Source organism: Marmota flaviventris, chromosome 6 (genome assembly GCF_047511675.1).
Source record: "Marmota flaviventris isolate mMarFla1 chromosome 6, mMarFla1.hap1, whole genome shotgun sequence".
NCBI lineage: Eukaryota > Metazoa > Chordata > Mammalia > Rodentia > Sciuridae > Marmota > Marmota flaviventris.
In genome coordinates, this window is record NC_092503.1 from 156,941,374 (window position 1) to 156,967,049 (window position 25,676).

The window sequence follows — 25,676 nt, forward strand, 5'->3', positions numbered from 1 at the left end:
TATTTTATATTTATTTACTGTGACACCTTTTATGCTTGGCATGATAAATTCTATTCTATTTGTCACAAATGTATTCTTCTGTTTCTATTTTTTTGAACTTTTTAATTGTGGTTTTATATATCTTACATTTATATATATATATATATATATATATATATATATATATATATATCTTCTAAAATATATGTATCTTCTAAAAATCAACTTTTTAAGTGTAAAATTCAGTGGCATTAATTACACTCACCATCTTATACGACCATCACTACTATTTATGTCTAAAACTTATTCACTGCCCCCAATAGGATCTCTACTCATTAAATGACACCCTAATCCCCTTCTCTCCTAATCCTCTTCTCTTGAATCTTCTTTCCTTCTGAGACATTCCAGATCAACTGCGTCAGACAACTGCCCTTTGTGTCTGGCTCCCTCACATGATGGGCTGGTGATTCTTCCCCGGGCAGCCAACAGCAGAACTCCATTCCTTTTTATGGCTGGATGATATTCCACGGTGAGGAAGGTCCACGTTTTGTTTGCCCATTCATCGTGGGTGAACATCTGGTTTGTTTCCACCTTTCGGTTATTGTGACTAAAGCTGCAGGACACGCTGGCACGTGTGTACCAGGGTCACATTTTGCAGCTCTGGTGTGTGTACCTAGCAGCGGGACGGCTGGTTCCCGTAGTCATTCTGTTGATCATTTGGAGGAACTGCCACACGTTTTCCACGGAGCTGTGACATCTCACACCAGCCACGAATGAGAGTTCCAGTTTCCATCTGCTGCTCCTGAACACAGCTCTTTCTGGAGCTGCCCAAAATAAGTGCTGGGCCAGTGGCCGGACAAGACCCACTTCCCTGACTTCGGCTACACTGGAGGATCTTGAGGGTCTCACTCCGCCATGGCCGCACTGACCTCTAGCTGGCCCCTCTCCCTCCTTGCTGCAGGCAATGCAGGTAGGGGTGGCTGGGGGGAGGTTTTCTTTCAGGGATAACCGTCCAGATCCACGGAGGGCAGCCCCCAAGGCTCACAGGTGGCACGTGGCTGAGACTCACTGTCCAGTCCAGCAAAGCCCTTCCAAGCACCCGAAGTGAGGGTGGGGGAAGATCTTCAGGTAGAAAGAGCTGGGTCGTTCCACCCGAGCAGTGATCTCTCGCAGAAATCACAGACCTCTGGGCCGCACCCAGACAAGACGGGGAGACAAGCAGCCTCAGAGGCCTGGCTCGATGAGGCTCGGCTTCAACTCACCTGGGTCTGGGTTCCTCAGGGCGCACGCAGGTCTTCCCAGCAGCAGGCATCCAGCTTACTGATGCTTTGTTGGGCTGAGGACACTCAGGGTCATGGGCACTTCCAGGAAGAGCTTCACGTGGCCCACGTTTCCATCTGACGGAAAAAGCCTGCTTCCACCCCCCCCCCCCCCCGGGTCTTCTCCTCCTGGGCCAGCCTGACTGAACCTTCCCTGGACACCAGGTCTCCGGGCTCTGTTTCCTCCCGTGCTCTAGGACGACTGCTGGCTGCTGTCCTCTTGATTGCTGGCCAGCTGCACCCTCCCTCCCAGCAGAGCCTGCTCCCGCACCCTCCATTGCCATTTTCCTCCCGATTCCTATCACCCTTTAATTAATAGCATCTCAATTCCAGTTCTTGTGCTCTTGTGTTCTCTGTGTGAGTCCATCCCTCCACAGGTGGGAAGCTCCAGCAAGATTTGGAAACCTGTTGTGGGCTGTGGCTAGTGACTGCAGCTGGCCAGCTCTGCTCCTACGCCAGCGTGCGTCTCCACACCGTGCCCAGTGGGAAGAGCCCCCGGGAGGCTGGCCACCTGTAGTCGGACCTAGTTCTGACTCCCTGGCTGTTTAGCTGGAAAGCATCAGCTCATCTCCAGACATCACTTCCTCATCTGCAAAATAAGAACACCGACTTCCAGGAAAGCCCCGGTGGGAGGCATTGGGCGACTCCTCCCCAGGCCCGGAGAATTTTATCAGCAGTCCTCAAGCACATGAAGAAGTCAGGGTATGTCTGGAGAAATCCTCTGCGGTTTTGATTCCAGCTAAGTCAGAATTACAAAACAATTTTCCCTCCCTTCATTTGCTTAAATAATGATAACAGTGATGATGATGATGATACTTTTCAGGAAGAAAAAATTACTGACAAAATGACAAAAGATAGCTATGGTATTTCTCCATTCCCCCCTTCTCTCACTTCTGGTTGTTTGTAGAACAGTTAAATGCCATTATTAATTAAAACAACAGCTTGGACGTTAGCAGAGTGCCAGCCTTAGCGCATGGAAGCATCTGCTCTGATGGAAGAGTGAGGGGAAACGTTTCCTTTCGCACTGAAACGGCAGATATTATGACTTACCAGTAACTAGCGACCAAAGACAGTTTGAAGCTCAAAGTTGCTTTTATGAGTCAAAATGCTCAATGGGTTCTGTGAATATGGCCATGTGCAGTATCAGGGCAGACGCAGGCCATTTGGACAAAAACGTGCACCCAGTACTATAGATGCTGCAGCGCATTTCAGGTCAGGAAGAACCTGTACTAAGGGAAAGCCTAAGTCCACGAGAAGAAGCACATCTGAACAAGGAAACCACCACCCGGCTGTCCTCGATCCCACGCCGCTGCTCCGTGTTGCTCCCATGCACAACCCGTGTGACCTCGGTTTCCTCCTGTAATACACAGAAATAGCAATTATAGTACTACTTCGTGGTTGGTGAGGAGGTCGTAGGAGTGAAGGGGCGACTGTGTGTGAAAATGCTTTTATGAAATACAAAGCTCTACCCACGACAGGCAGGGGGGCTGGTCATGGTGGAAAGAGGAATGAGGCTCGGCACAGTCTCTCACCCCTACTCCATGTCCGCACCTCACCCTTCAAGCACCCCCTTGCAGTGTCCAGAGGTCCCTCGGGTCTGTGCATCCGACGTTCACATGGGCTGAGCCCTGGCTTCACTCTGGGGCCACTGCAGGACTTGTTCTGCTCTTGGTCGCTTCCTCTCTCTAGTGTGTCCTGCTCTTAAACACAGAAGAGCAGTGAACCTTTCCACCTCCCCATGGGGCCTCATTCAGGGCAGGAACCAAGGGACAGCTGGACTGTACCTGGCCTTGAGCTTCAGGAAACAGCCGAGCCTGGTGCCGAAGCAGGAGCTGAGCTGTGAACAGAGAGGGCTGTGGTGAGGCTTCAAATCATTTCTCTTTTATGAATCAGAAAATCTGGGAGATAAAGCAGGAGACACATTCAGTTGTGAAGCAGAGAGAACATTTCTTTTCTAGGGTGCTCTGTTAGGAGACTTTAGGTGGAACAGGGGACTTTCTCTCCTCTGGGCCTGAGCAGGGTTCCAGGGAGCTTTGACAGAAGCTTGGATCTTGCTTTCCTTTAGTCCAGGTGGTAATTGTGTGATCCTTTGTTGAGCACGTAGAGGCTGCCAGCTGGGAGCCAGTGAGTACTTGCCCCAGAAGCAAAATCTAAGGGGACATGACATAAAAGCATTAATCAAGAAAAGCACTCCTACCTTTGTGCAATATTTAAGTAAGTCACAGTGTGCAAAACTCACAATGAACAAAAACACCAAATATTGAGTAAGGATCAGTATTACCGATTTTCACCTCAGCGCCATGGGTTTACCTTCGGAGCCAGCTATCAATTTTGAAATTTTAATTAGTGAAGGCAACTTTGCATTTTCTAGTGTCTTTCCTGCTAATCACCAAATGACCATTTTCATACCCTAGGAAAGCTACAGGCTCTGGCCTACAAGTCTTTTGAAAGTCTAAGAACTTGGATGTTGGTGGACAAGACAGAGAAGAGGGAAAAGGATTTAGAGGGGAAAGCAGAGGATCTTGGAGAAGCAGGAGATCAAGCTGGAGCCCAGTAAGAAAAGCATTCCCCTGGCTGGAATCAGCAAGAGAGTTCTTTGGGTCCCAAGCACTGGGGTTGGATGTGGCTCCAGGGCAGAACTCTAGCGAGCAGCAGGACTTGGCTTCACATGGAGGTCACATCCAGGCTCCGTGTGTCCCACACACATGGAGAGGAAGCGGGCTCCAGCGCACCCGCATCCTCCGCTTCACCTTCTCTGGGTACAAACGGCTCAGGTGGCTCAGGCGCAGCCTGCAGTGAGAGCCGGCCCTTCAGTGATGGGCCCCAGTGAGCTATGACGCCCTGTTTTGCGACTTTGCTTTCTTCCTCCATCTAAATCTAATGCCCATCTTCACCTGGCCGTATGGAGTCAGGCTCTTCTCTCCTCTTTGTTTTGCGAACCCATGGCAGAAACGTGGAGGGAGAGGTGTGGTGGTGTGGTGGCTGGGGCGGGAGGAAGGGCAGTTCTGTGGAAGCCCTCGCTGGGTGCACACGCTGGTGCCTCTGTTATAACTCTGAGTCACGCTGAGTCAGCCTCCATGACCTCCTGACAGTTGTACTGATGTGCAGGCGAGTGTTCCTGTGGCTAATGATAGGGCTCTGCTGAGCCAGGATCTGAGAGGCGTTCTCAGTGTCAGGATTATGCATCTGGAACTCCACGCGCAGCCAGAGGTGGAAGAGGCAGCATCTGGTGAGTCGACAGGGCTGGGAAAGAGGGCAGCCTGCAATTAGATGGCCACGCTGTCACCAGGGGGCTGGCAGGCCCCGTCTGCACGCTCCAGGGTTGAGCATGGCCTTTAACAGATGTGGAGGCTCAGCACCAGCCCCTGTGAGCTGAGCCTGAAGCTGGCGGCTCTGTCTCTCCACCTCTGCTTTCCCCTGCGTTTTCTGGGCTTCTGAAGGTCACTGTAGAGCTCTTTTAAGGAATCAAGTGGGCTGGATGATCCCATGGGTCAATTCAATCAAAATCATGCTCAGTTTTACTAGTCCCTTGAATATTTGCTGGATCTCTTTTTCCTTTTTGCTGTCTTGAACAGGAAAACTTCCTTTCTGAAGTTACCTTCACTGGGTACTCTGTCTTCTAGACCCAGGTGCTGCTCATGCCCAGAGGTTCAGGTGGTCCGGGAGAGAGGGGCTGCTTGATCTGTTCTATTCACTGTTCCCTCCGCCACATCCACTGCGCCCTGACCAGCCAGCCAAGGACAGCTCTTGCGTTTATGGAAGCCTGACCTTTGGTTACTGGCCCATCCAAGTTCACAGAAACCTTAAAGGGCTTGCTAGTGGCTGTGGATTTTATCCCCCGCAGCCTTAAAATCCACTTGGGGAATATGGGTGTTAACCAGGGGCTTCCTTATAGGGGTCCTGTGTTCCAGCTCGGCTTGTGTGACCCCTCTTCCCACTCTCCATACATGGACACGCGTCACCTCTTCCAGGAGCCCATCCCTGACTGTCCAGATGGAAGTGGTCACGTGGACACAGCTGGTCTACAGAGAAAACAGCCCAGACAGACAGAGGGCTGGACTCCGTCCCAGCTGTGGAGCAGTCTCTGGTTCCCAGAATCAAAGTAACACAACCCACAAACCAGTTGGTTTAAGCAACTGAAGTGGATTGTTTCGTGGTCCTGGGGGCTAGAAGTTTGGGACTAAGGTGTCCTCAGAGCCGTTTCCTCCCGAGGTGGAAAGGGGGATCTGTCCCCAGGAGGGGGGATCTGTTCGGGGTCTCTCTCCTGGTGATCTTGGCAATCCCTGGGTGGTGGAAGCATCACCCATCTCTCTCCTCGCCTTCACCTGGGTCCCCATGTGCATGTGAGTCTCTGGGTCCAAATCCACCCCACCCTTTTTTTTTAAAATTAGAGCATTGATATTGTACATCTTATTTGGGTTTATTTTCACAAGATGAGAGACACAAGGAATTTGATTCCGATCCCATTCTCCCTTTCCCTTCCCTCCTCCCTCCCCATTCTCTCTCCTCTCCTCTATTGATCTTCTGTTACTCCTTTATTATTTATTTATTTTTGATGGGAATTTTCTGCATATACATACAGGTGAATTTCTTTTTGGTACATTTGTATGTCTGTAATGGGCTATTGCTAAATTCTTTCCATGTTTCTATTTTTTTGAGTTTTTTTAAATATATGACAGCGGAATGCATTACAATTCTTTTACATATATAGAGCTCAATTTTTCATATCTCTTGGTTGTACACACAGTAGATTCACACCAATTCGTGTCTTCATACACGTACTTTGGATAAGAATGATCATCACATTCCACCATCATTAACAACCCCCTGTCCCCTCCCTTCCCCTCCCATCCCTCTGCATATCTAGAGTTCCTCTATTCCTCCCATGCTCCCTCTCCCTACCCCACTATGAATCAGCCTCCTTGTATCAAAGAAAACATTTGGCATTTGTTTTTTTTGGGATTGGCTAACTTCACTTAGCATTATCTTCTCCAACTCCATCCACTTACTTGCAAATGCCATGATTTTATTCTCTTTTATTGCTGAGTAATACTCCATTGTGTATATATGCTACATTTTTTTATCCATTTATCTACTGAAGGGCATTTAGGTTGGTTCCACAGTTTAGCTATTGTGAATTGTGCTGCTATAAACATTGATGTGGCTGTGTCCCTGTAGTATGCTGTTTTTTAAATCCTTTGAGTATAGACCAAGGAGAGGGATAGCTGGGTCAAATGGTGGTTCCATTCCCAGTTTTCCAAGGAATCTTCATACTGCTTTTCATATTGGCTGCACCAATTTGCAGTCCCACCAGCAGTGTATGAGTGGCCTTTTCCCCCACATCCTCACCAACACTTATTGTTGTTTGTCTTCAGCATAGCTGCCATTCTGACTGGAGTGAGATGAAATCTTAGAGTGCTTTTGATTTGCATTTCTCTAATTGCTAGTGATGATGAATATTTTTTCATATATTTGCTGATTGATTGTATATCCTCTTCTGAGAAGTGTCTGTTCAACACTGGTCAGAACGATTAGACAGATGAAAGAAATTAAAAGGATACACATAGGAAAAGAAGAACTCAAATTGGCACTATTTGCTGATTATATGATTCTATACCTAGAAGTCCCTAAAAGTTCCACCAGAAAACTTCTAGAAATAGTAAATGAATTCAGCAAATTAGCAGGATATAAAATCAACACCCATAAATCAAAGACATTTCTGTATATCAGTGACAAATCCTCTGAGAGGAAAATGAGGAAAACTACTCCATTTACAATAGCCTCCAAAAATAAAATAAAATAAAATACTTGGGAATCAACTTAATGAAAGAAGTGAAAGATCTATATAATGAAAATTACAGAACCCTAAAGAAAGAAATCAAAGAAACCTTAGAAGATGGAAAAGATCTACCTTGCTCTTGGATAGGCAGAATTAATATTATCAAAATGACCATATGACCAAATGCACTATAAAGATTTAATGTAATTCTGATCAAAATTTCAATCACATTCCTCATAGAAATAGAAAAAGCAATCATGAAATTTATCTGGAAAATAAGAGATCTGGAATAGATAAAGCAATCATGAGCAGGAAGAGTGAAGCAGGTGGCATTACTATACTAGACCTTTAACTATATTACAGAACAATAGTAACAAAAACAGCATGGTATTGGCACCAAATCAGACTGGTAGACCAATGGTACAGAATAGAGGACATGGAGACTAACCCACAAAATTACAATTATCTTATATTAGACAAAGGTGCCAAGAAGATGCATTGGAGAAAAGATAGCCATTTCAACAATGGCGATGGGAAAACTGGAAATCCATATGCAACAAAATGAAATTAAACCCTATCTCTCACCATGCACAAAACTCAACTCAAAATGTATCAAGGACCTAGGAATACAACCAGAGACCCTGCACCCAATAGAAGAAAAAGTAGGCCCCGATCTCCATCATACGGGATTAGGCCCAACTTCCTTAATAAGAATCCTGTGGGGCAAGAATTAAAATTAAGAATCAAAAAATGGGATGCACTCACACTAAAAAAGTTTCTTCTCAGCAAAAGAAACAATCTGTGAGGTGAATAGAGAGCCTACATCTTGGGAGCAAATCTTTACCCCTCACACATCAGATAGAGCACTGATCTCTAGGGTATATAAAGAACTCAAAAAGCTAGACACCAAAACCCCCCCAAATAACCCACTCATTCCACGTTTCTACCCCCTCCCCTTCCTTCCCCTCCCTCTGGCTCTCCTTCTTGTACTCCACTGATCTGCCTTATGTTTTTATGAGATCCAATCTCTTTTCCTGTCACCTTTCCCTTATTTTGCTTTAGCTTCCACATATGAGAGAAAGCATTCAATTATTTTATTTTTTAAGTCTGACTTAATCCACTTAGCAAGATTTTCTTCATTTCCACCCATTTGCCAGCAAATACCAGTATTTCATTCTTCTTTATGGCTGAGCAATACTCTATTGTGTATGTATATATATCACACTTTCTTTATCCATTTATCTGTTGAAGGGCACATAGGTTGGTTCCATGGCTTGGCTATTGTGAATTGTGCTGCTATAAACACTGATGTGGCTATATCACTATAGTGTGCTGATTTTAGATCTTTGGGGTATATATTGAGGAGAGGGATAGCTGGGTCATATGGCGGTTCCATTCCTAGTTTCCTGAGGAGTCTCTAACCTGCTTTCCAGAGTGGTGGCACTAACGTTCAGTCCAACCAGCAGTGTCTGAGTGCACCTTTCCCCCACTTCCTCACCCACATTCCTTATTGTTTGGATTCTTGATTTTTGCTGGTCTACCTGGAGTGAGATGACATCTCAGTGCAGTTCTGACTTGCATTTCCCTGATTGCTAGAGATGCTGAATATTTTTTCAGATATTTGTTGGCCATTTGTGTTTCTTCTTTTGGGAAATTTCTATTTAGTTCTTGGGGCCATTTACTAATTGAGTTATTTGTTTTAATTCTACGCTCTTTATAAGAATATCAGTCATGCTAGAAAGGGGGCCCACCTGACACCGGTGTGACCTCATCTTCTCAATCGCATCTGCAATGATGTCATTTCCAAGCAGGGTTATGTTTTCAGGTCCTGGGAATTAGGACTTCAACCCATGAATTTTGAGGGCACCCCACAGCAGAGCCCTTGGGAGACCCCTGTTGGTCTCCTGGCCTGTGAATGAAGATAGGCTGGGACTAACTACTCAGAGTCCTTGGTGGCTTGGTGTGCGTGGCTCAGGAGCACTGTGGCTCAGAGGATGTCAACTCCACCTGTCGTCATTCTGTCTCATAGCAATGTGAGTGGAAGTGGAGAGGAGGGCAGGCAGGGCACACACGTAATGAATGGCTCCTCCCTGGGAGCACTGGGGACACCCAGTGGGTCCTCTTTCTGTAAGGGCCAAAAGGTAAACCATTTCCACTCTTTGACCCTACAATTGTCACAGACCAGCCTCCGACAGCATGGAGATAGGTGGATTCACCTGTTTAAAACAATACAATTTATAAAAACAGGCAGCAAGCCCGAACTGGCCTGCAGGCTGGAGCTTGGTGACCCATTTTATGCTCTATTACGTTGTGTGACAGAGAGAGGACCTGCACATGGGGCAATGCTGGCAGCAGGTAACCTGGGTGAAGAAGGGCTGAGCAGGTGTATTTTGAGCTATTTATGCAAATTTCCTGTAAGGGTGAAATTAACCTCCTTCCCTCTGAAAACCTGACAGAGACTTAAATAAAACAACGAAACAAGTAAAGTGATACCCAAGTGTTTGTGGAAGAAATGAGGCGTCACTCTGCCATGGTAGGTATCTGGACAGAGTTTCCAGAAGACTTTTGAGGTCAATCTTACAGGAGGAGGAGGCTTAGAGCCACAGGCAGGTCCACTGGGAGCCAGAGACACACCAGCCTCTAGCACATACTGCAGACAGTGGTGGCCGGCCCTGTCCTGCGAGCACATGTCATGCTTCCGTCACAGGCACCTGGACTGGCCTGGCAGTCCTCACAGTGCTACCCACCCTCACCCCTTCCAGCAGAGGAATGACCGCTCTGTCCCCTGGCTAATGTGGTAGGTGGAGCTCTGGTGGTCGGAGTTTCCTCCCCCTACACAGTCCCTGGACTGGGAACATGGCAGATCTTACCCCTGTGCCTAGGCTAGATTGTGTGTCACAGTTGACTTCAAAACGGGGAGGAGATTGTCCAGGTGGTCTGACGATTGTCCAGGGTGTGATGAAGTGAAGGACTTTGAGATGGAATTTTCTGGGCGGGCCCTAAAAATGGGAGAGGAGGAGGTGAGGGTTGCAGGATCAGGGTGAGGGCTCCACGTGCACTTGCACTGTGAGAGGGCGGTGGGGCCTGGCACCCAGGGCTGGTGCTCTTGGAGATGTGAATGGTCCTCGGGTGACAAGGCGTGTGGCCTTCTCCTCAAACGTCGCACCAGGCTCTCTGGCCTCCCCGCCTCCTTGCTCCCTGGAAGCTGCCTCAGCAACCCCTCACCTCCACACAGCACCTCCGCTTCATATCTTAGGCTCTGCCCTAGGATCAGGATGTGGCAGGCCTCATGTCGACCCTTGAAGTCACTTCTTACTCCTTTGATGAGCATGTGTCATGCATCAGGGGCTTTCCAGGTCATAAGAACTACTGGAGGCACTTTTCATAGACATTCTACCTCCTTCCGAGGGCCTCAGGGATCTTGACGGAACCCTTATTTGAAAAGGTGTCCTAGGTAATTCTTATGGCCTGACAGACTGGGAAACACTGATATAAAGATGAGCAACACAAGGTCTCCTGAGGCAGCCATCTCTGGGTATTCACACCCCGGGGCGTGGAGTCCCCTCCCACACTGTGCCTGGCTGGACTGCGACGGAGGGAATGATGTGTGTCACTCCTGAGATCGGGGCATGGAGGGCACACAGCTTCCATCCTGCACACACTTCCTCAGGCCCCTTACAACCTTCCACTGAGTGTCTGGGATTATCTCTGGACATTTTTATTATGAAAAAAATCATCAGCCTCCTTCATACACTTACATTTATTTGTTCATAAATTACATGCCATAATATATACCATATCATATACCCATTGCCAGACATGCTCGGAATTAATACATGCTAGATAAGAATTAAACGGAAGATGGATTTCCTTCCTTTCAGTGGTTCTTTTGCTTCTTCTACTCTAGAGCTCAGGGGTTTAGCTTTGTGCTTTTTTTCAAAGTACAATTTGCCGGGTTGTGAGCTGGTTGGCATTGAGATCAGCGTGACCCCAGCTGTCACCTGTAAGCGCATTTACCATGAATGTGTTCAGTTCACATGAGTCCCTCATTTCCCCTAGATCATGTTTGCTCTGATTCCATTTACTGAGATGTAATTCTAAGTCTGTTGGACAAAAAGTTAAGAGATTGCTGGTGTCTTGGATGTTTATTTTTATTTCCTGTTGCTAGCCATTTACTTTTATTATATTTGACAAAAGTAATAGCCCACAACAGATTGGATAATACAAAAGGAAAAAAATAAAGCACTTGGTCCTTCCTCATGGGTAGTCAGGAAGCTCTGGCTTAGACGGACCTGGTATCAGACAACCAATGATGCCTGGTGCTGGAGGGGCTGTCTGCTTCTGAGACCTCTCCTCATCTCTCTGGGAATTCTGACCTACTTAGAAGACACCCACCCCGGGCCAGAACTCTCCCAGCCGTGGATTCCCTTTCCTGCCAGCTTCTGGCCCCTCCACAACCACTGGACGCTGCTGACTGACAGCAAGGAACAGAGGGGCAAGGTATGGCTCTGTGATATCACCTGCATGTGACACCAGCCAGTCAGTCCATCCCAGAGCCAGCAGGTCCCCCAGGGCTGGCCCTCCAGTTCACCCCAGAGGCTTGACATACTCTGCAAAGACCACAGTGTCCTTCCTGATGGGAATGAGAGGGGACATCCCCCTGTGACAGGAGAGCTGGAACCCACTCCAGCTAAGGTGACTGAGGAGTGGGCTGGGCCTAGGTAACACCTTCTAAACTCAGGGAAACTCTCCTTTTGGAGCAAAGCCCAGACATGCACAAGGATAAGAGAAACCCTTCCCTGAGTCTCTGGTCCTCGGCCATCTGTGTTCTCCAGGGGAGCCCGCCCAGCGAGCTCACAGGCACTGGTGTGTCACGCCGCCCTGCAGCTCTGGGAAGGATGTGAGAAATCACAGTTTTTCTTCTTTTCGGCCCAGTTGGGTGATGTTGCTCCTGTACTGTCCCCACACTGAGCCTGGAGCCAATGTCTGGAAGATGCTGTGGCCTCTGCTTGGCTCTCCAGCTGCTGTCCAGGACACGACTCTTACCTAAGTAAAGCCAGTTATGACGTGTGAGCCCCAAGCCAAAGTGCTTTCCAGGCCTGCGTTGGGCTGAAGTCCACAGCTGGATCCCAGCCCTGCAGAAACAGACCTGGCTGCAGCATCTGCCACAGGAGAAGTAGATTCAGGAGTGACCTTTCCCCAGAGCATGGCTCAGACCCCCTGTTCCTGTATCTGTCTCCCACAGGCAGGAACTGGCCTTGCTGTCCCTCTCTGATGGCCAGTTCTGCTGCCGTGGTCCTGCAGGTTCACACAGGAATTTCCGCCATTTCTTTCAGAAACCACACAGACATCCATTAACGTCAGCCCCACTGGGCTCCTCATTTCCAGGAACCTTCAGACCTGACAGAAGAGTCACAGCTAAAGATTTGAGGTAGACGTTTGAAATACCTGGTGTGGACATGGCTTTCTGTCTGGAGAGATGTGGCCCTCAGCAGCCTGCTGTGACAGAGAGCAGCCTGAGACAAGAGTGGCCAGAGCCGAGCCTCCCGCCGGCTGCAGTCAGAGTCAAAGCCAGCCGAGGGGGCAGGAGGCGGGCTCCTGGTGCTCTGCCCCTGCTCAGCCTCTCGGCCTCCCTCAGAATGCGTTTCCACGTTCAGGTCTTAAGAGTGGACGCAAGGTTGAATGCAATCGACACACAGTGGGGACCCCCTGCCTCCAGCTGTCCCTGGAAGACTGTGCCATAGGAATTCCGTGGTGGGTTCTGAGTTTGGCACAGAGCTTCTGGGCAGGCAGGACCCAAGGAGCTAAGGAGGGGATTGCAGTTCACACTCCGACGTGCCGAACGGTCAGAGTTCACATGGACTTCTCCAGGTTCTTCCTTCCATGCTGCAAGTGGAAAGGAGGCCTGAGCTGAGGAGTGTCAAGATTGCTCCCGGGGCCTCCCTCAGGTACAGAGGACAGGGCCAGAACTCTAGCCAGGCTTCAACTCAAAGGTCTTCTTTCCCACTCTCCCCTAGGCCACCCACAGCTTTGGTCAGTGGCTCTCCTTTCCTCCATAGTTAAGAAGGACTACAGGAAACTTCTGGAACCGAGGGAAGGAGTGGGCTGAGTCAGGAGGCAAGAGCTGTGCTCACACGGGCTGGGCTGTAGGAGAGGGCAGAGCCCGTGAGTCCCCTGCCCGTGGTCCCTACGTCTCTCACAGCTCAAGCCTGTATTCAACAGGAAATGCCGAGGGAGCCACCGCCACGCCTTTTTCAAGCAAGGCTAAGTTAAGGGGTGTTGAGCTGCCTGGGAAGGTGTCCCTGGACTGTCCACTGGCTTGCAGACCACCAAAGGGCACCTGGGCACCCCGGGCCTTCGCACCACAGACTGGATGTGACGGTGCTGCTCTTGCAAAGCAGGTCCACTGCACTGGTTACTCTGCCGCTCCCTGGACCATGGGCTGAACTAACTTCCTTCCTTCCTTCCTTCCTTCCTTCCTTCCTTCCTTCCTTCCTTCCTTCCTTCCTTCCTTCCTTCCTTCCTCCCTCCCTCCCTCCCTCCCTCCCTCCCTCCCTCCTTCCTTCCTTCCTTCCTTTTTTTTGTTTTGTTGGTACTGGGGTGCTTACCCACTGAGCCATATCCCCAGCCATTATTTTTGTATTTTCATTTAAAGACAGGTTCTCACTGAGTTGCTAAGTGCCTTGCTAAGTTGCTAGGCTGGCTTTGAACTTGTGATCCTCCTGCCTCAGCCTCCAGAGCTCTGGGTTACAGGAGTGCGCCACTGTGCCCGGCTGTGGGCTGCACTTTCACTACTCGCCCGAGGCAGGTGACACAGAAGACTCACAAATGCAGGCTATGCAGACCAGGTTGATGACTTACAGATGGGCCTCGGGGGCCACAGAAGCCCTGGGCGAGCCGCCCCCTAAGGCTCTGGAAGTTCGCCAGGACACATGGAGTCTCCTCCGCCTGTGTCCCAGAAAGTGGCACCCCTAGCGGCCTCTTCTGGAAGTGCCATGGTTGGGATGTGGTCTGTCCCCCAAGGGCCCATAGGTGGGCAGCTCCGTCCCCAGGGTGGCAGTGTTGGAAGGCCATGTGCAGTGTCTAGGAGGTGGGCCCTGATGGAGCTCCTTGGGTCACTGGGAGCTGCCCTTGGGGGGAGTATGAATCTCGCAGGGGACCCCTAAGCTACTGTGAGAGTGAGTTGTCTGAGCACTCCCGAGCCCTGAATGAATCGTTCTCAGGCTTCCTGGTTTTTGGTATGCTTCCTGCCCTTTCACTGTTCCTACCTGATGCCATCTCTGTTAGGTCCTCATCACAGGGAACCAATGGAGCTGCCTAATCTGGGACTTTCACTCTCGGAATCTGTGAGCTAAGTAGATCTATTTTGTTTATGAGTCATGAGTTATTTATAAGTTTATGAAATTACCTGGCCTCAGGAATTTCATTAAAATAATGAAAAAAACCAAAAAAAAAAAAAAAAAAAACCAAAAACAAACAAACAAAAAAACACCCCAACACACACACACACACACACACACACACACACACACAAAACCTACAGGAGGGACTGAAACAGACAGAAGCTGCCTCCAGCCCAGACCACAGTCACTCCTGAGAACGTCCAGGGAGAAGGGTGGGTGCCGTCCAGGGCCACCGGGAGAACTAAACGGAAGAAAAGGGTTGTTCTCTGCATGGTCCTCGCCCTTTCCCACCCCAGACTGTTACAAGCCGTGGCTTTACTATGTGGACGGACTTTATATTTCATTATGTCGTATTTCTAGAAATTCAAATGGAGTCCAACACAGCAGACTCCCTGTAAGGGACTGTTAATGATAGAGAGCTTGTCCTTGGCACCTGTGGCATTTTGGGGTAGGTGACTCAGGGGCTGTCCTGTGTATAATAAGAGAGCATCCCTGTCCCCCACACCTGAGGGCTGCCAGCACCACCGCTGGTTCTGATAAACAAAGATGTCTGCAGACATTGTCAAATGTCCTGTGGGGAGAGGAACTGCCCCTGGCTGAGGACAAACACCTGACTGTGGGCTATGTGTCAGAGGGGCTCTATCCAGACAATCTTAATCTCATCTTCACAATAAGCACACGTGGTTGTCATGTGCAGGTGAAGATACAGGAGCACAAAGGGTCAGGTCACCGGTTCAAAGGGAGAGCTGGGTGTGAAGCAGGCCTGTGGGATTTTCTGTGTACCCAGGAGACAGAACAGCAACTGGCACAGGTGTTCGAGGGCCCTACACTTGCTGTTTCTGTAATCACCATTCTTATTTCAGATCTTTCCCAGTTCACAGAAAGGCTGAAGCATGAATGTGTGTTTTAAGCACTGATTTCTATTTTTCTTCCTAGACCTACTCAATGAAACGTTCATGATTTGACTGAACACTTTCTCCAGTGTCATTATAGAAATGCATTAAAAACTGGATATATTTTCATGCAGAATGCCGACTGGGCTCCCTCTGGTGTTGGCTATGATCATATTTGACTTTACAGGAGCTCATGTGTGACCACATTTCAAGTTAATAAGGAATTTGCTCTTTGTCGAGAGACAGTTTAAAAAGTTCGACTGCATTGTTACATTATTCCAATTTTACAAATATTCTTTTATGGATCTAACATAACTTACGTTTTATAATGCTAGAAAATTCTAGTCTCTGATGAAAAGAAATGAAAATTAGCATCATAATGTGAAGAGCTGCTCTATACAACTAGGCACATCTTCACTGGAAAAACACTGAATCCCACGAGGGCAAAATAAAGCAGAAATCCTCTCTACGTTTTCCAAGGGTCTTCTGATACAGCCATCTGGAAGAGCAGTTTTATGATATGCAAAACAGTTATAAATCTTGCATCTTTTTTGACCCAATCATCCTGCGTCTAGGAGTTTAGGCCAGCACTTCAGAAGGAGACACAATCTGTACACATATGCTCATTGTGGCACTGAAATACTGTGAGCAGCCTGGCTAGTGCAGAGTGGCAGCAAGGCATGCTCAACTTCATTGTGACACCGCCCCTCTAGTGTGGTAGTGATCAGGGGGATGCTGGAGTCAGACCTTCTGGGCTGAAATGCACGACTCCAACGCTGTGACCACAGTGAGTCTATTATCCTCATCTGTAAAACAGGCGTCATGGTGGCACCTGTCTGTGTGAGTCCATTCTGCATGACTATGATGAAATGGCCAAGGCGGTGACTTTGCGAAGTAAAGAGGTTTGTCTGGGTTCATGGTTCTGGAGGTCCAAGGCTGAGTGAGGGGTCACAGATGCTGATTGTCTTCTTGCTGGTGGGGTCTGAGGTGGTGTGGGCATCACATGGTAAGAGTCAGGGACCACATGGGGATGTCTCCTCTGGCCACTATCCCTGTTTTTATGAAGCCACAAATATTTAATCACGAGGGTCCACCCTGAGGACTTTATCTGATCACAATCATCTCCCCAAAGTCCCCCTTCCAAACACAGTAGTCAGATTGAGTATTCACCTAATACTTCCCAATGGGGATTAAATTTCCACACACAACTCCTTGGGTACACATTAACCATACCCAAATCATAGCACTACCCTTGGGGTTATTTTGAAGATTATGCAAAATCAAGTGCAGTATATACTTAGAACAATATGTGATGCAAAGTAATTGTTCAATGTATGTCTTTTGATGGACTATTATATAGTTATTGAAAATAATAATTATAAAACAGGTGCAATCAGAAAAAAAACATCTAATGATATTATGCCTTAAAACAAATCAAAATGTTAAAATAGAAAAGGCTTTTTATGCATAAAGGCTGGTGGAAAACATACACAAATAAAAGTAAACCCGTAAAGATGACAGTCATTAACAGTTTTCCCTGTGAATTTTATATATTGCTATTATATTTATAAAATACTAAAAAGTAAGAAATTGGAAACAGAATAAAAACATACTTATTAATGAGTTTGGCCAGCTATTGATTGCTGTCTTCTCTTTTAGGCACTGTGACAGGCTACACAATTAAGACACTATGAAAATCTTCATAGTTTACCAAAAGAAACGGGCATAAAAATCAACAACTTCCGTAGAATATGTGAGATGCTCCAAGTGGTTCTTTAGGGTGCAGCCAGGTCACAAAGTTGGGACTCCTAAATGACCCCAAGATGGGGGAAATGGTCAAGGAACTCTTCACAGATGATGCATGAACATAATCTTGGGTGATCTAAAGAAACGAACGAATCGAAGATACATTCCAGGGGATGATCTGACTGTGAAAGACGCAGGTGAATTAAACCAAATGGGCTCAAGGAGCCCCAAGGAAGTGGGTAGGTTGACACCATGGGAAAGAGCCCAGGGGCTGGATGGGACAGCAGGAGAAGTTATGCAAGCAGAGCTTTGCCCTGAAGGCTAGTGGTAACAGCTCAGAGATGTTAAGGAGAGGACTGGGGAACCGAGCTGGGGGTAGCAGTAGATCTGAGGATGAGGGGCTGTGGGTGAGGAGTCTGGGCTGTGTGAGGACAGGGCCCCTTCTGATGTGTTCAGCCCCATCCCGCCAACACCAGGAGTAAGCACCAAGGCCAGGGAATGCTGCAGGAGAGGGGATCGCTATCTTGTCGGCCTTTGTTTCAGCATTATTTATTTACCACAGTGGGATTTGACTTCGCCTGCAACTTAGCGTGTTCTGTGTTCTTCGAGCTTCCGGAACAAATCACCTTCTTCTGAGCTTGGAGTGAAGGAAGCAGGCTCACAAGTCTCCCTGGGACAGTTAAGCACGTGGATGGCAGTCACCCAGGGAAATGACATGGAGTGAAATAAGCATTATCACGTGAGTAGACAGGAGTTGCCCCTCAGAACAGGAAAACATTTTGGCCAAAACATATCAGAAAAATTAAATGGTGCTATGAATAAGAAAATTTTAAGTTAGGAAGTAGTAAAAAGGCCGTCTAAGCTAAAGATAGGGAAAAAAGACACCACAGATTGGCAGTTGGTACTTGGAACAGTTTTAGAGTAGTTGAGGCAAAGATGCAATGTAAATTTAAATAACTGAGAAAATGTATTCCAGTCTCTTACCAGTTATGCCAGTATCTTCACTAGATTTATGAATGAATCTTGTGATGAATCTAATTCCTATCTGAAGATTATTTTGCAGGTGAACAGCATCCCATCATGGTAGGTTCCTGCTCAGAAGGTGTGAGCCGGCTGGGAAGTAAAAAGTCTGAAATAACAAGAAATACAGACAGCCAGAAATTAGACAAAAAAGGGGAGCACTGATAGGCCTCCAGTCCTGACAGGAGCAGGAACTGAACAACTGAAAATGGCCCAGATTCTTGATTTAAGGGGGAGTAGTACGTCAAAGGCAGGGGTAAGGTTTCAGTGGGAGGAGTCTTGGTTGGTGCTGGCTTCTCTGTGTGGCAGGGCTCTTGCAAGAAACAGGTTGATTGGCATTTTGGCAAGCTATGCCTATCTCCCAGAGGCTGTGTGGCTCCAGCAGGTCACTCCTTCTCCATGCTGTGCTGAACTTGTGATGGAGCTGGGTAGGAAGCCATATGAACCCCGTGTGCTCAAACAGCAAGGTTGCTGTTGGGAGTGGCTTCAACATCATTTTAGTTCATGCACAGTTCACAGATGGCTTCCTGCACATCCCTCTTCTTTATTTTTTAAATGCAAATGTGGGACAATTACTTCGAGTTTCTGGATCCTTGTTCTGAGGGTATGGAAATCTACTATCCTGATATAAAAAGAATTAGTAGCAAACATATCATTCCAATAATATACCATGTAGAATGTTTCAATATATTTCCAGGATTAAAGCCAATTAATCCATGAAGTATTTTATCAGCTGGGGATGCAGAGTCCATGAGATTGATCCTGATTTTCTGAGTATCCTGGGTGTTATGTTGTATCTCCATAAGGTCGAAGCTATTATTATCATTATGCCAAAAGCCCCTTAGATGACTTTTAATTTTTTTCCAAATCTCATTGGGAAGGATGATATTTGGCTGCAGTAACACAGACATACTTAAGTCAGCATGGCATTTAAGCCTTTGTCTAAATTTGAGGGTGGGAGACTCACTATGGACATTTGTAATGGAAATTTGAAATTTAGTTTCAATCTTTTTATTAATACTTACCTGATTGTACAGGGCTTTGGAAGTATTTTTAGCCAAATTGTTAAATAAAATAAGCTTAGTTAGATTATATTTCCACAGTGGAAAGCTAACACACACCGAGTTGTTTTTCTCAGGTATTTGTCACAGCAATGAACAGCTGACTAACACAGAAAAATGGTACCGGGATTGGGACTGTTGCTGTAACTTATGTCTGACCATGTAGATCAGGATCCTGTGGAGCTCACCTGTTGGAGAAATTTGGAAAAGTTTGGAGATGCGGGTTAGAAAAGTCTTAGAATGTTTAAAGAGGAGCTGAACGGGCAATTCTGTTGTGAACCCAGAAGAGCAGAATGCTCATAGGAATGCAAACAGCAAAGGCCGTGTTCCTAAGGTCTCAGATGGGAACGAAGATTCTGGTTTGAATCTGACTACAGGCCATATGTGTTGCATTCTGGCAAAAAATTACATTTTGTCCATCTTCCGAGACTTTGTGTGAGGCTACATTTCAAGGTAATGAACTAATCAATCTGGCAAGAGAAAATTTCAAGGCAATGCAGCATTCAGGCCATGGCATGGGCATGGGTGGCAGCTTTTAGCCAGGTTTACAATGAGAACTGGAAGTAAGCAACTGATCAGAAAGATCTGAAAATTTGCAGGTTCTCCAGAAAAGCGTGTGCTTTGTGGCCAAGAAAAGTGTGGTTGCTGAAGGGATTAGTGCCACTGAAGAGAAACTAAGTATTTTGCAACAAGACAATGGGAATGATGTCTTGAGGTCATTTGAGGAATTTGCCAGATCCCACTCATCTCAGGCTCAAGGATATAAAAGTGTGAACTCTTTTGAGAAACTTTGCTTTAACATGAGAAGGCTGGCAGGACTTGCTCTCACAGGGATGTATAGGAAGCTTTTTCCAGGATTTTTTCCACCATGCTTAGTCATCCAGGCACTCAGAGGCCACTGCAGCCATGGTCCAGGATAGCATGGTTACTACTCCTGCTGGCAGCAGACCTTGCCCTGTCCATGTGGTGTTCATTTTGCAGGTATGAAGAATGCAAGAGTTACAGGGTCGTGGAGGCGTCCAGTGATATTTCAAAGAAAGGCCCAAGAAGTCAGAAAATGTGCACCAGGACCGAAATCCCTGCAAGCAACCCCTAAGAAGGTGATGAGTGAAGCCAAATCTGTAATAGAGCCTAGGAAGTTGGAGATGACAGGAACATGGGACATCTGCAGAGAAAATGTGCAGTCAGGGAGCAAAGCCAGCCTAAGAGAAAGCCCATACAGTTCGCGACTGACAAGGCCACAGAAGTGGAACTGCCCATGCCCTTCAGATGTTCCGCTTTACCACCACGTGCCCAGCGTAACGGAGGCGAAACTGCAGGCCTCAGTGTTGACTCTGGTGGGTTTTATTCTTGTTTTGATCTTATCTCTCCTTTCTATGACCCCATTTATCCCTTTTGGGATGGGAATGCTTACCCTTTGCCATTGAATGTTGGAAGTATATAGCTTACTTTGGGGCTTTCATAGAGTCACATAGTTTAGAGTGTTTCTTGAGTCCCAGAGGAGACTTGGGGCTTGGACTTTTTTTTTTTTTTTTTGAGAAATGATGGAACCATTAAACTTTGGAGACTATTGGAGACGGTTACATTTTTTTCAACATGAGATGGACATAAGTCTTTGCAGATCAGGGGGAGAATGTTATAAATTTGTATATAAAGTATCCCTCAAAGACTAATGTGTGAAAGGCTTGGGTCCCCCATGCAGTAAAGGAGAGGTGGGACTTTTGAGACGTGGTTGAATCATGATGACTCTTATCTCATTAGATCAATTCTCTGATAGCTGATGGACGTCGTGGCAGACAGTGAAAACTGTAGGTGAGATCCAGTTGCAGGAACTGGGAGGTCACTGAGAGCTGGGCATTTTGTGTGCCCAGCCTCTCCGTCCAGCCCCTCCGTCCAGCCCCTGTACTTCATGATAGGCATGAGGCCAGCAGCTTCTTGTGGCAGACCCTCTGCCATGGTGACCTACCTTCCCTCAGGCCCAAAGGAATGGAGCCAGCTGACCAGGGACTGAAGCCTTGGCAACCTTGGGCCAGATGAATCCTTCTTCCTGTGAGCTGTTTCTTAGTTATTTGTCACAGTGGTGAAAAAGTAACACTCCTCTTCCAGCGACTTTGAAATGTATATCATTACAAACTATACTTAACCGTTTACCTTCACTTGTGCATCTTATTTATCTCTACTCATTACTAACATTTTACTTTACATTCTAATTTACCATGACATTCCTTTTCTTCTTTCATTATTTCCTGCTTTTCATTGGATTTGTTGAGATTTTTTATTACTCAATTTTTTCTACATTGATTTTAACACTGCATATCATAAAATTCATATACCCAAATCAACATATCCTAATCAGCATGCCTACCCTTCAGAAACGATTCAAATATATTAAAATTCTTTATTTTGAAATAGCCTTTCATCTAAAATTACTATCTAGTTTTTTTGTTGTTTGTTCACCGATTCTTAAAATTACTGTTGTTTTTTGCTCACTGATTTTTAATGCCATCACAAATACATTATTCTTTACAGATAGTATATTTATATTTTTACCTCTTTATAGTATTCTTTTATCTCAACCTTCTGAATCAATCTATTTCAATATACATCCTTCAGTAGTAATTCTTTCAGGATGCATCTGTGAAGTAAGTCTTTGTCCAAAAATGGCTGCACGTACTAAAAATAGTTTATCTGGACATATAATTTTAAATTGAGAATTATTGTTGCCTCAGTACTTTGAAGATGTTATTCCATTGTCCTGTGATTTCCATGGTTGATACTCCATGGTTTGTGGAGAAGGCAAAACTTTACCTCTATCTTCTTAAAATTTTCCATTGGTACTGTGAATTAACTGACATGATAGATCAACAGGAAGGAAGCTTACAAATTTCACATGGTATGAGAGTCATCATAAGAAAATGAAGATCCAAAGACACAGTTCAGCACTTGGATTGATCATAACAGTCAATTATGAAATGTGATAAGCGTTTGACAACTTTCTTCTCAATTTCTTGTCCATAGTGCATAAACAGATCAACTATTGTGCCTTTTTATCAGTACAACTATTGAATTATCCCACATTTCTTAATTTCAAAAAAACTGACAGGCATTGTCATCTTCTGGCCCCTAAAACTGGCAGTAGTATTTCACTATTCACATATAATGGCTTACTTTGACTCATCTTGTATTTTCATCCTATTGCGTGAAGCCCAGGTATCAAATATTCGGATGCTCCTTTAGACATGCACATGTACCAGTGCCAAAGTTTAACTTGCTTCACTTTTACCATATTGAAAAAGAATCCTTTTCTAGAATGTACTTAAGCCATAGGACCTGTCAGACTGCTGTAATGTAGGACTGCCCAGTTAGACCAGAAGGAACGAGTCTACTTCTAATTCAATCAGTAATATATATACGCATTAATTCACGTAGACAAAGTTGAGTCGCTTTTGCTCCCTACCTGGGAAACGACTGTCAACGCGAAAGGAAAAACTGGCTTTTGTAGCCACTAACTTTACTGTTAAAATTAGTACACATTTCACACTAACAGCTGCTAAAGCCTTTTGACTTCATTTTGTAATACGCATTTTCACCATTCTTGACTACTGGTGCTTAAAAGTGGAATTACACGACTTCAGACAGAAAGTTGTAATTTGTGCACAGCCCTCTTATGAAATTGTGGGTGGCCCTGAAAAGAGCCTTTTATGTAACTTCTCCAGGATTTACGTCATTTGGAATTTTTTTCAGTTGGAGATTATTTGCTTGGAATCTTGTGGTGACGGTTTTCAGTCTTCTTGGGCAGCAGTACGGCCTGGATATTGGGCAGGACGCCGCCCTGCGCGATGGTCACGCCACCCAGCAACTTATTAAGCTCCTCATCGTTGCGGATGGCCAGCTGCAGGTGGCGCGGGATGATGCGCGTCTTCTTGTTGTCACGGGCTGCGTTGCCAGCCAGCTCCAGGATCTCGGCCGTCAGGTACTCGAGCACCGCTGCCAGGTAGACGGGCGCGCCTGCCCCGACCCGCTCGGCATAGTTGCCCTTGCGCAGAAGGCGGTGGATTCGGCCCACAGGAAACTGCAGTCCCGCTCTACAAGAGCGAGTCCTTGCCTTAGCGCGCGCCTTGCCGCCCTGCTTGCCACGTCCAGACATCTCTGCAGAAAGGGTCTGCTGCCAACGAAGAATACGCCCCAAACCCGGTCTATTTATAGTCTAATGACAGGTTGTGATCGCCACCTGATTGGCTATGACTGCAGAGCCAATCAGAAAGTCTTACTGGAGACCTTCATTTGCATACTCGCCACTGCTGTCGTCCAATCAGATAGTGTTTGCCCTTACGTCATTCGAGCTTTGTGCCTATAAATACCAGTCTTCCCAGCCTCAAGTGGCATTGTCGTTTTGGCTTCTCCTGGGAGCCATCGTCTTTGAGCTGTTAACGTTGTAGAGCTATTTACTAGCGATGCCAGAGTTGTCTTGTAAAGGTACTACGATATCCAAGAAGGGCTTCAAGAAAGCTGTCACGAAGACTCAGAAGAAGGAGGGAAAGAAGCGCAAAAGATGCCGCAAAGAGAGCTACTCCATTTACATCTACAAGGTGCTGAAGCAGGTGCACCCTGACACAGGCATCTCCTCGAAGGCCATGAGCATCATGAATTCTTTCGTCACTGACATATTTGAACGGATAGCTGGTGAGGCGTCACGCCTGGCGCACTACAACAAGCGCTCGACCATCACGTCCCGGGAGATTCAGACCGCGGTGCGCCTGCTGCTGCCCGGGGAACTGGCCAAGCACGCCGTGTCAGAGGGCACCAAGGCTGTCACCAAATACACCAGTTCCAAGTAAATTTATTTCATAAATTTGCCTCCTAACCCAAAGGCTCTTTTAAGAGCCACCTAAATTTTCTAAAGAAAGAGCTGTGTGCTTCTCCTGTCAGCCGTAATTCTTTGGCATTTGGCACCAGTAGGTTGGTTTTGTGTACTCCTGTTAACTAAACATTGTTCAGTGGTCCGAAGTTTCCTTTTAGCACATGAATCTAGAAGCTTTTCAAAGGCAGTTGTCCTCTAAGGTTTTTTGGTAGTCAACATGTAGATTCCATGTTAGGCTTTGGTAGTTCTTAGCTAGTACACATTCCCATAGTTCAATCAAAACAAGGTCTGAATAGATTTTATGGCCTTGGTCAATTTGTTTGGTAATTAAATCTAGTTATCCTCTAGGCATTGGGACTCTGCAGCCTAAAGCTCAGGTTTCTTGTCTAGATGTCCTTTATTAAGACGCTTCAAGTTTTGTTGACTTTGAAATATGGAGGTTTGCCATTCCTCTAGGGCACTTCATTCTGGAATAATATCTAACTACAATTAGTTGGCAGTTAATTTTAACTGAATTTTCTCTTCATACCTAATAGAAATTATGGTATGATCTTAGTATTTGTTTTGGTAGAGCTATTAAAAATGGTGTTTTTATGTCCTGTTACCAGATCACTACTCTTCAAAAGCAGATAAAGTGGTGAGACATTGAATTCAACTCTTAAAAAGGTATTAACTGGAAACAATACAATTTTTAAATTGCTATATTCTGGAAACTTGCTTGTTGGAACTCTCAATTTGATGATGTTTTTCTTTCATTTAAAAATACTTAGACTATGCATAAGATTTTGTTTTTTACATGAACAAGCTTTAGTTTCATTTGATAGTATATCTGAATGTACAGGAAAAAAATCCAAAATAAAATGCCCTGTACTTCTATGCAAAGCTAGGTTCCTGCAGAGCCTTCTTTGACTAGGAGTCCTCCAAGGTGGCAGACAGGGTTCTGTGCCAGTATAGCTCCAGCTGCCCCATCACACTCTGAGAAACAGCAGATACTATCCCCAAATCCCTGTCAACTTTGTGACCACTCCTAACAGGCTACTCTAATTACCCAAGGATGGTTTTTAGGATTATTTGGGCAAAAGGTAAAAAGGTAACTAGGAAAAGCATCTCTTCAGAGGAAACCTGACATAGCCTTTATCTCCAATATATTTTGGCTACAAGTAAGAGGAAATGCCAGTTGATTTGGCTGAGGCACTACACAGGACACCAAGTCAGAGAAGTTTCCCCCAGAAGGATGATGGAAGCCCTTCTCCAGCCTTGCATTCTTGCCTCTGCCCTTTTCCACAACTGGACTTGACTCTGATGCTGGTCTGCAAGTATTCATGTAAATAGGACAAAGTAAAGGCAGGGAGAGATTGTTTCACTTGTGTCCAACTGAAAGCCAAGAGCCTTCCCAGAGGTCACCCTCTAGGTCCATTCACTCAATCCAGTGCCAGGTGCTGCCAGAGCCATCTGCCCGCCTCTAGGGTACCATGTAATGGGGAAGCAATCATTTACCTTCATATAAACTTGGCATTTTAAAAACTTAAGTAAAGTTCTAAGTATTTTTTATTATTACAAATAAGGCATTTCCCTATTAATATCTTGTAATGTTTTGTTTTATATGAAAGATTGC

The 25,676-nt window shown here is 46.1% G+C and overlaps 2 protein-coding genes across 2 annotated transcripts; one reads left to right on the forward strand and one right to left on the reverse strand.

Moving 5' to 3' along the window:
• Nucleotides 1–22,951: 22,951 nt before the first annotated feature.
• LOC114102819 (histone H2A type 1-A) lies at nucleotides 22,952–23,347 on the reverse strand. Its single transcript, XM_027948333.2, has one exon. It carries the CDS (start codon nucleotides 23,345–23,347, stop codon nucleotides 22,952–22,954), a length of 396 nt encoding a protein of 131 aa, XP_027804134.1.
• Nucleotides 23,348–23,654: 307 nt separating this feature from the next.
• Nucleotides 23,655–24,038, forward strand: LOC114102693 (histone H2B type 1-A). The gene has a single exon (XM_027948180.2). It carries the CDS (start codon nucleotides 23,655–23,657, stop codon nucleotides 24,036–24,038), a length of 384 nt encoding a protein of 127 aa, XP_027803981.1.
• Nucleotides 24,039–25,676: the final 1,638 nt, after the last annotated feature.

Bases quoted from the DNA above. Each gene is read 5' to 3' on its own strand.
- LOC114102819 (XM_027948333.2), bottom strand. From the start codon at position 23,347: ATGTCTGGACGTGGCAAGCAGGGCGGCAAGGCGCGCGCTAAGGCAAGG.
- LOC114102693 (XM_027948180.2), top strand. From the start codon at position 23,655: ATGCCAGAGTTGTCTTGTAAAGGTACTACGATATCCAAGAAGGGCTTC.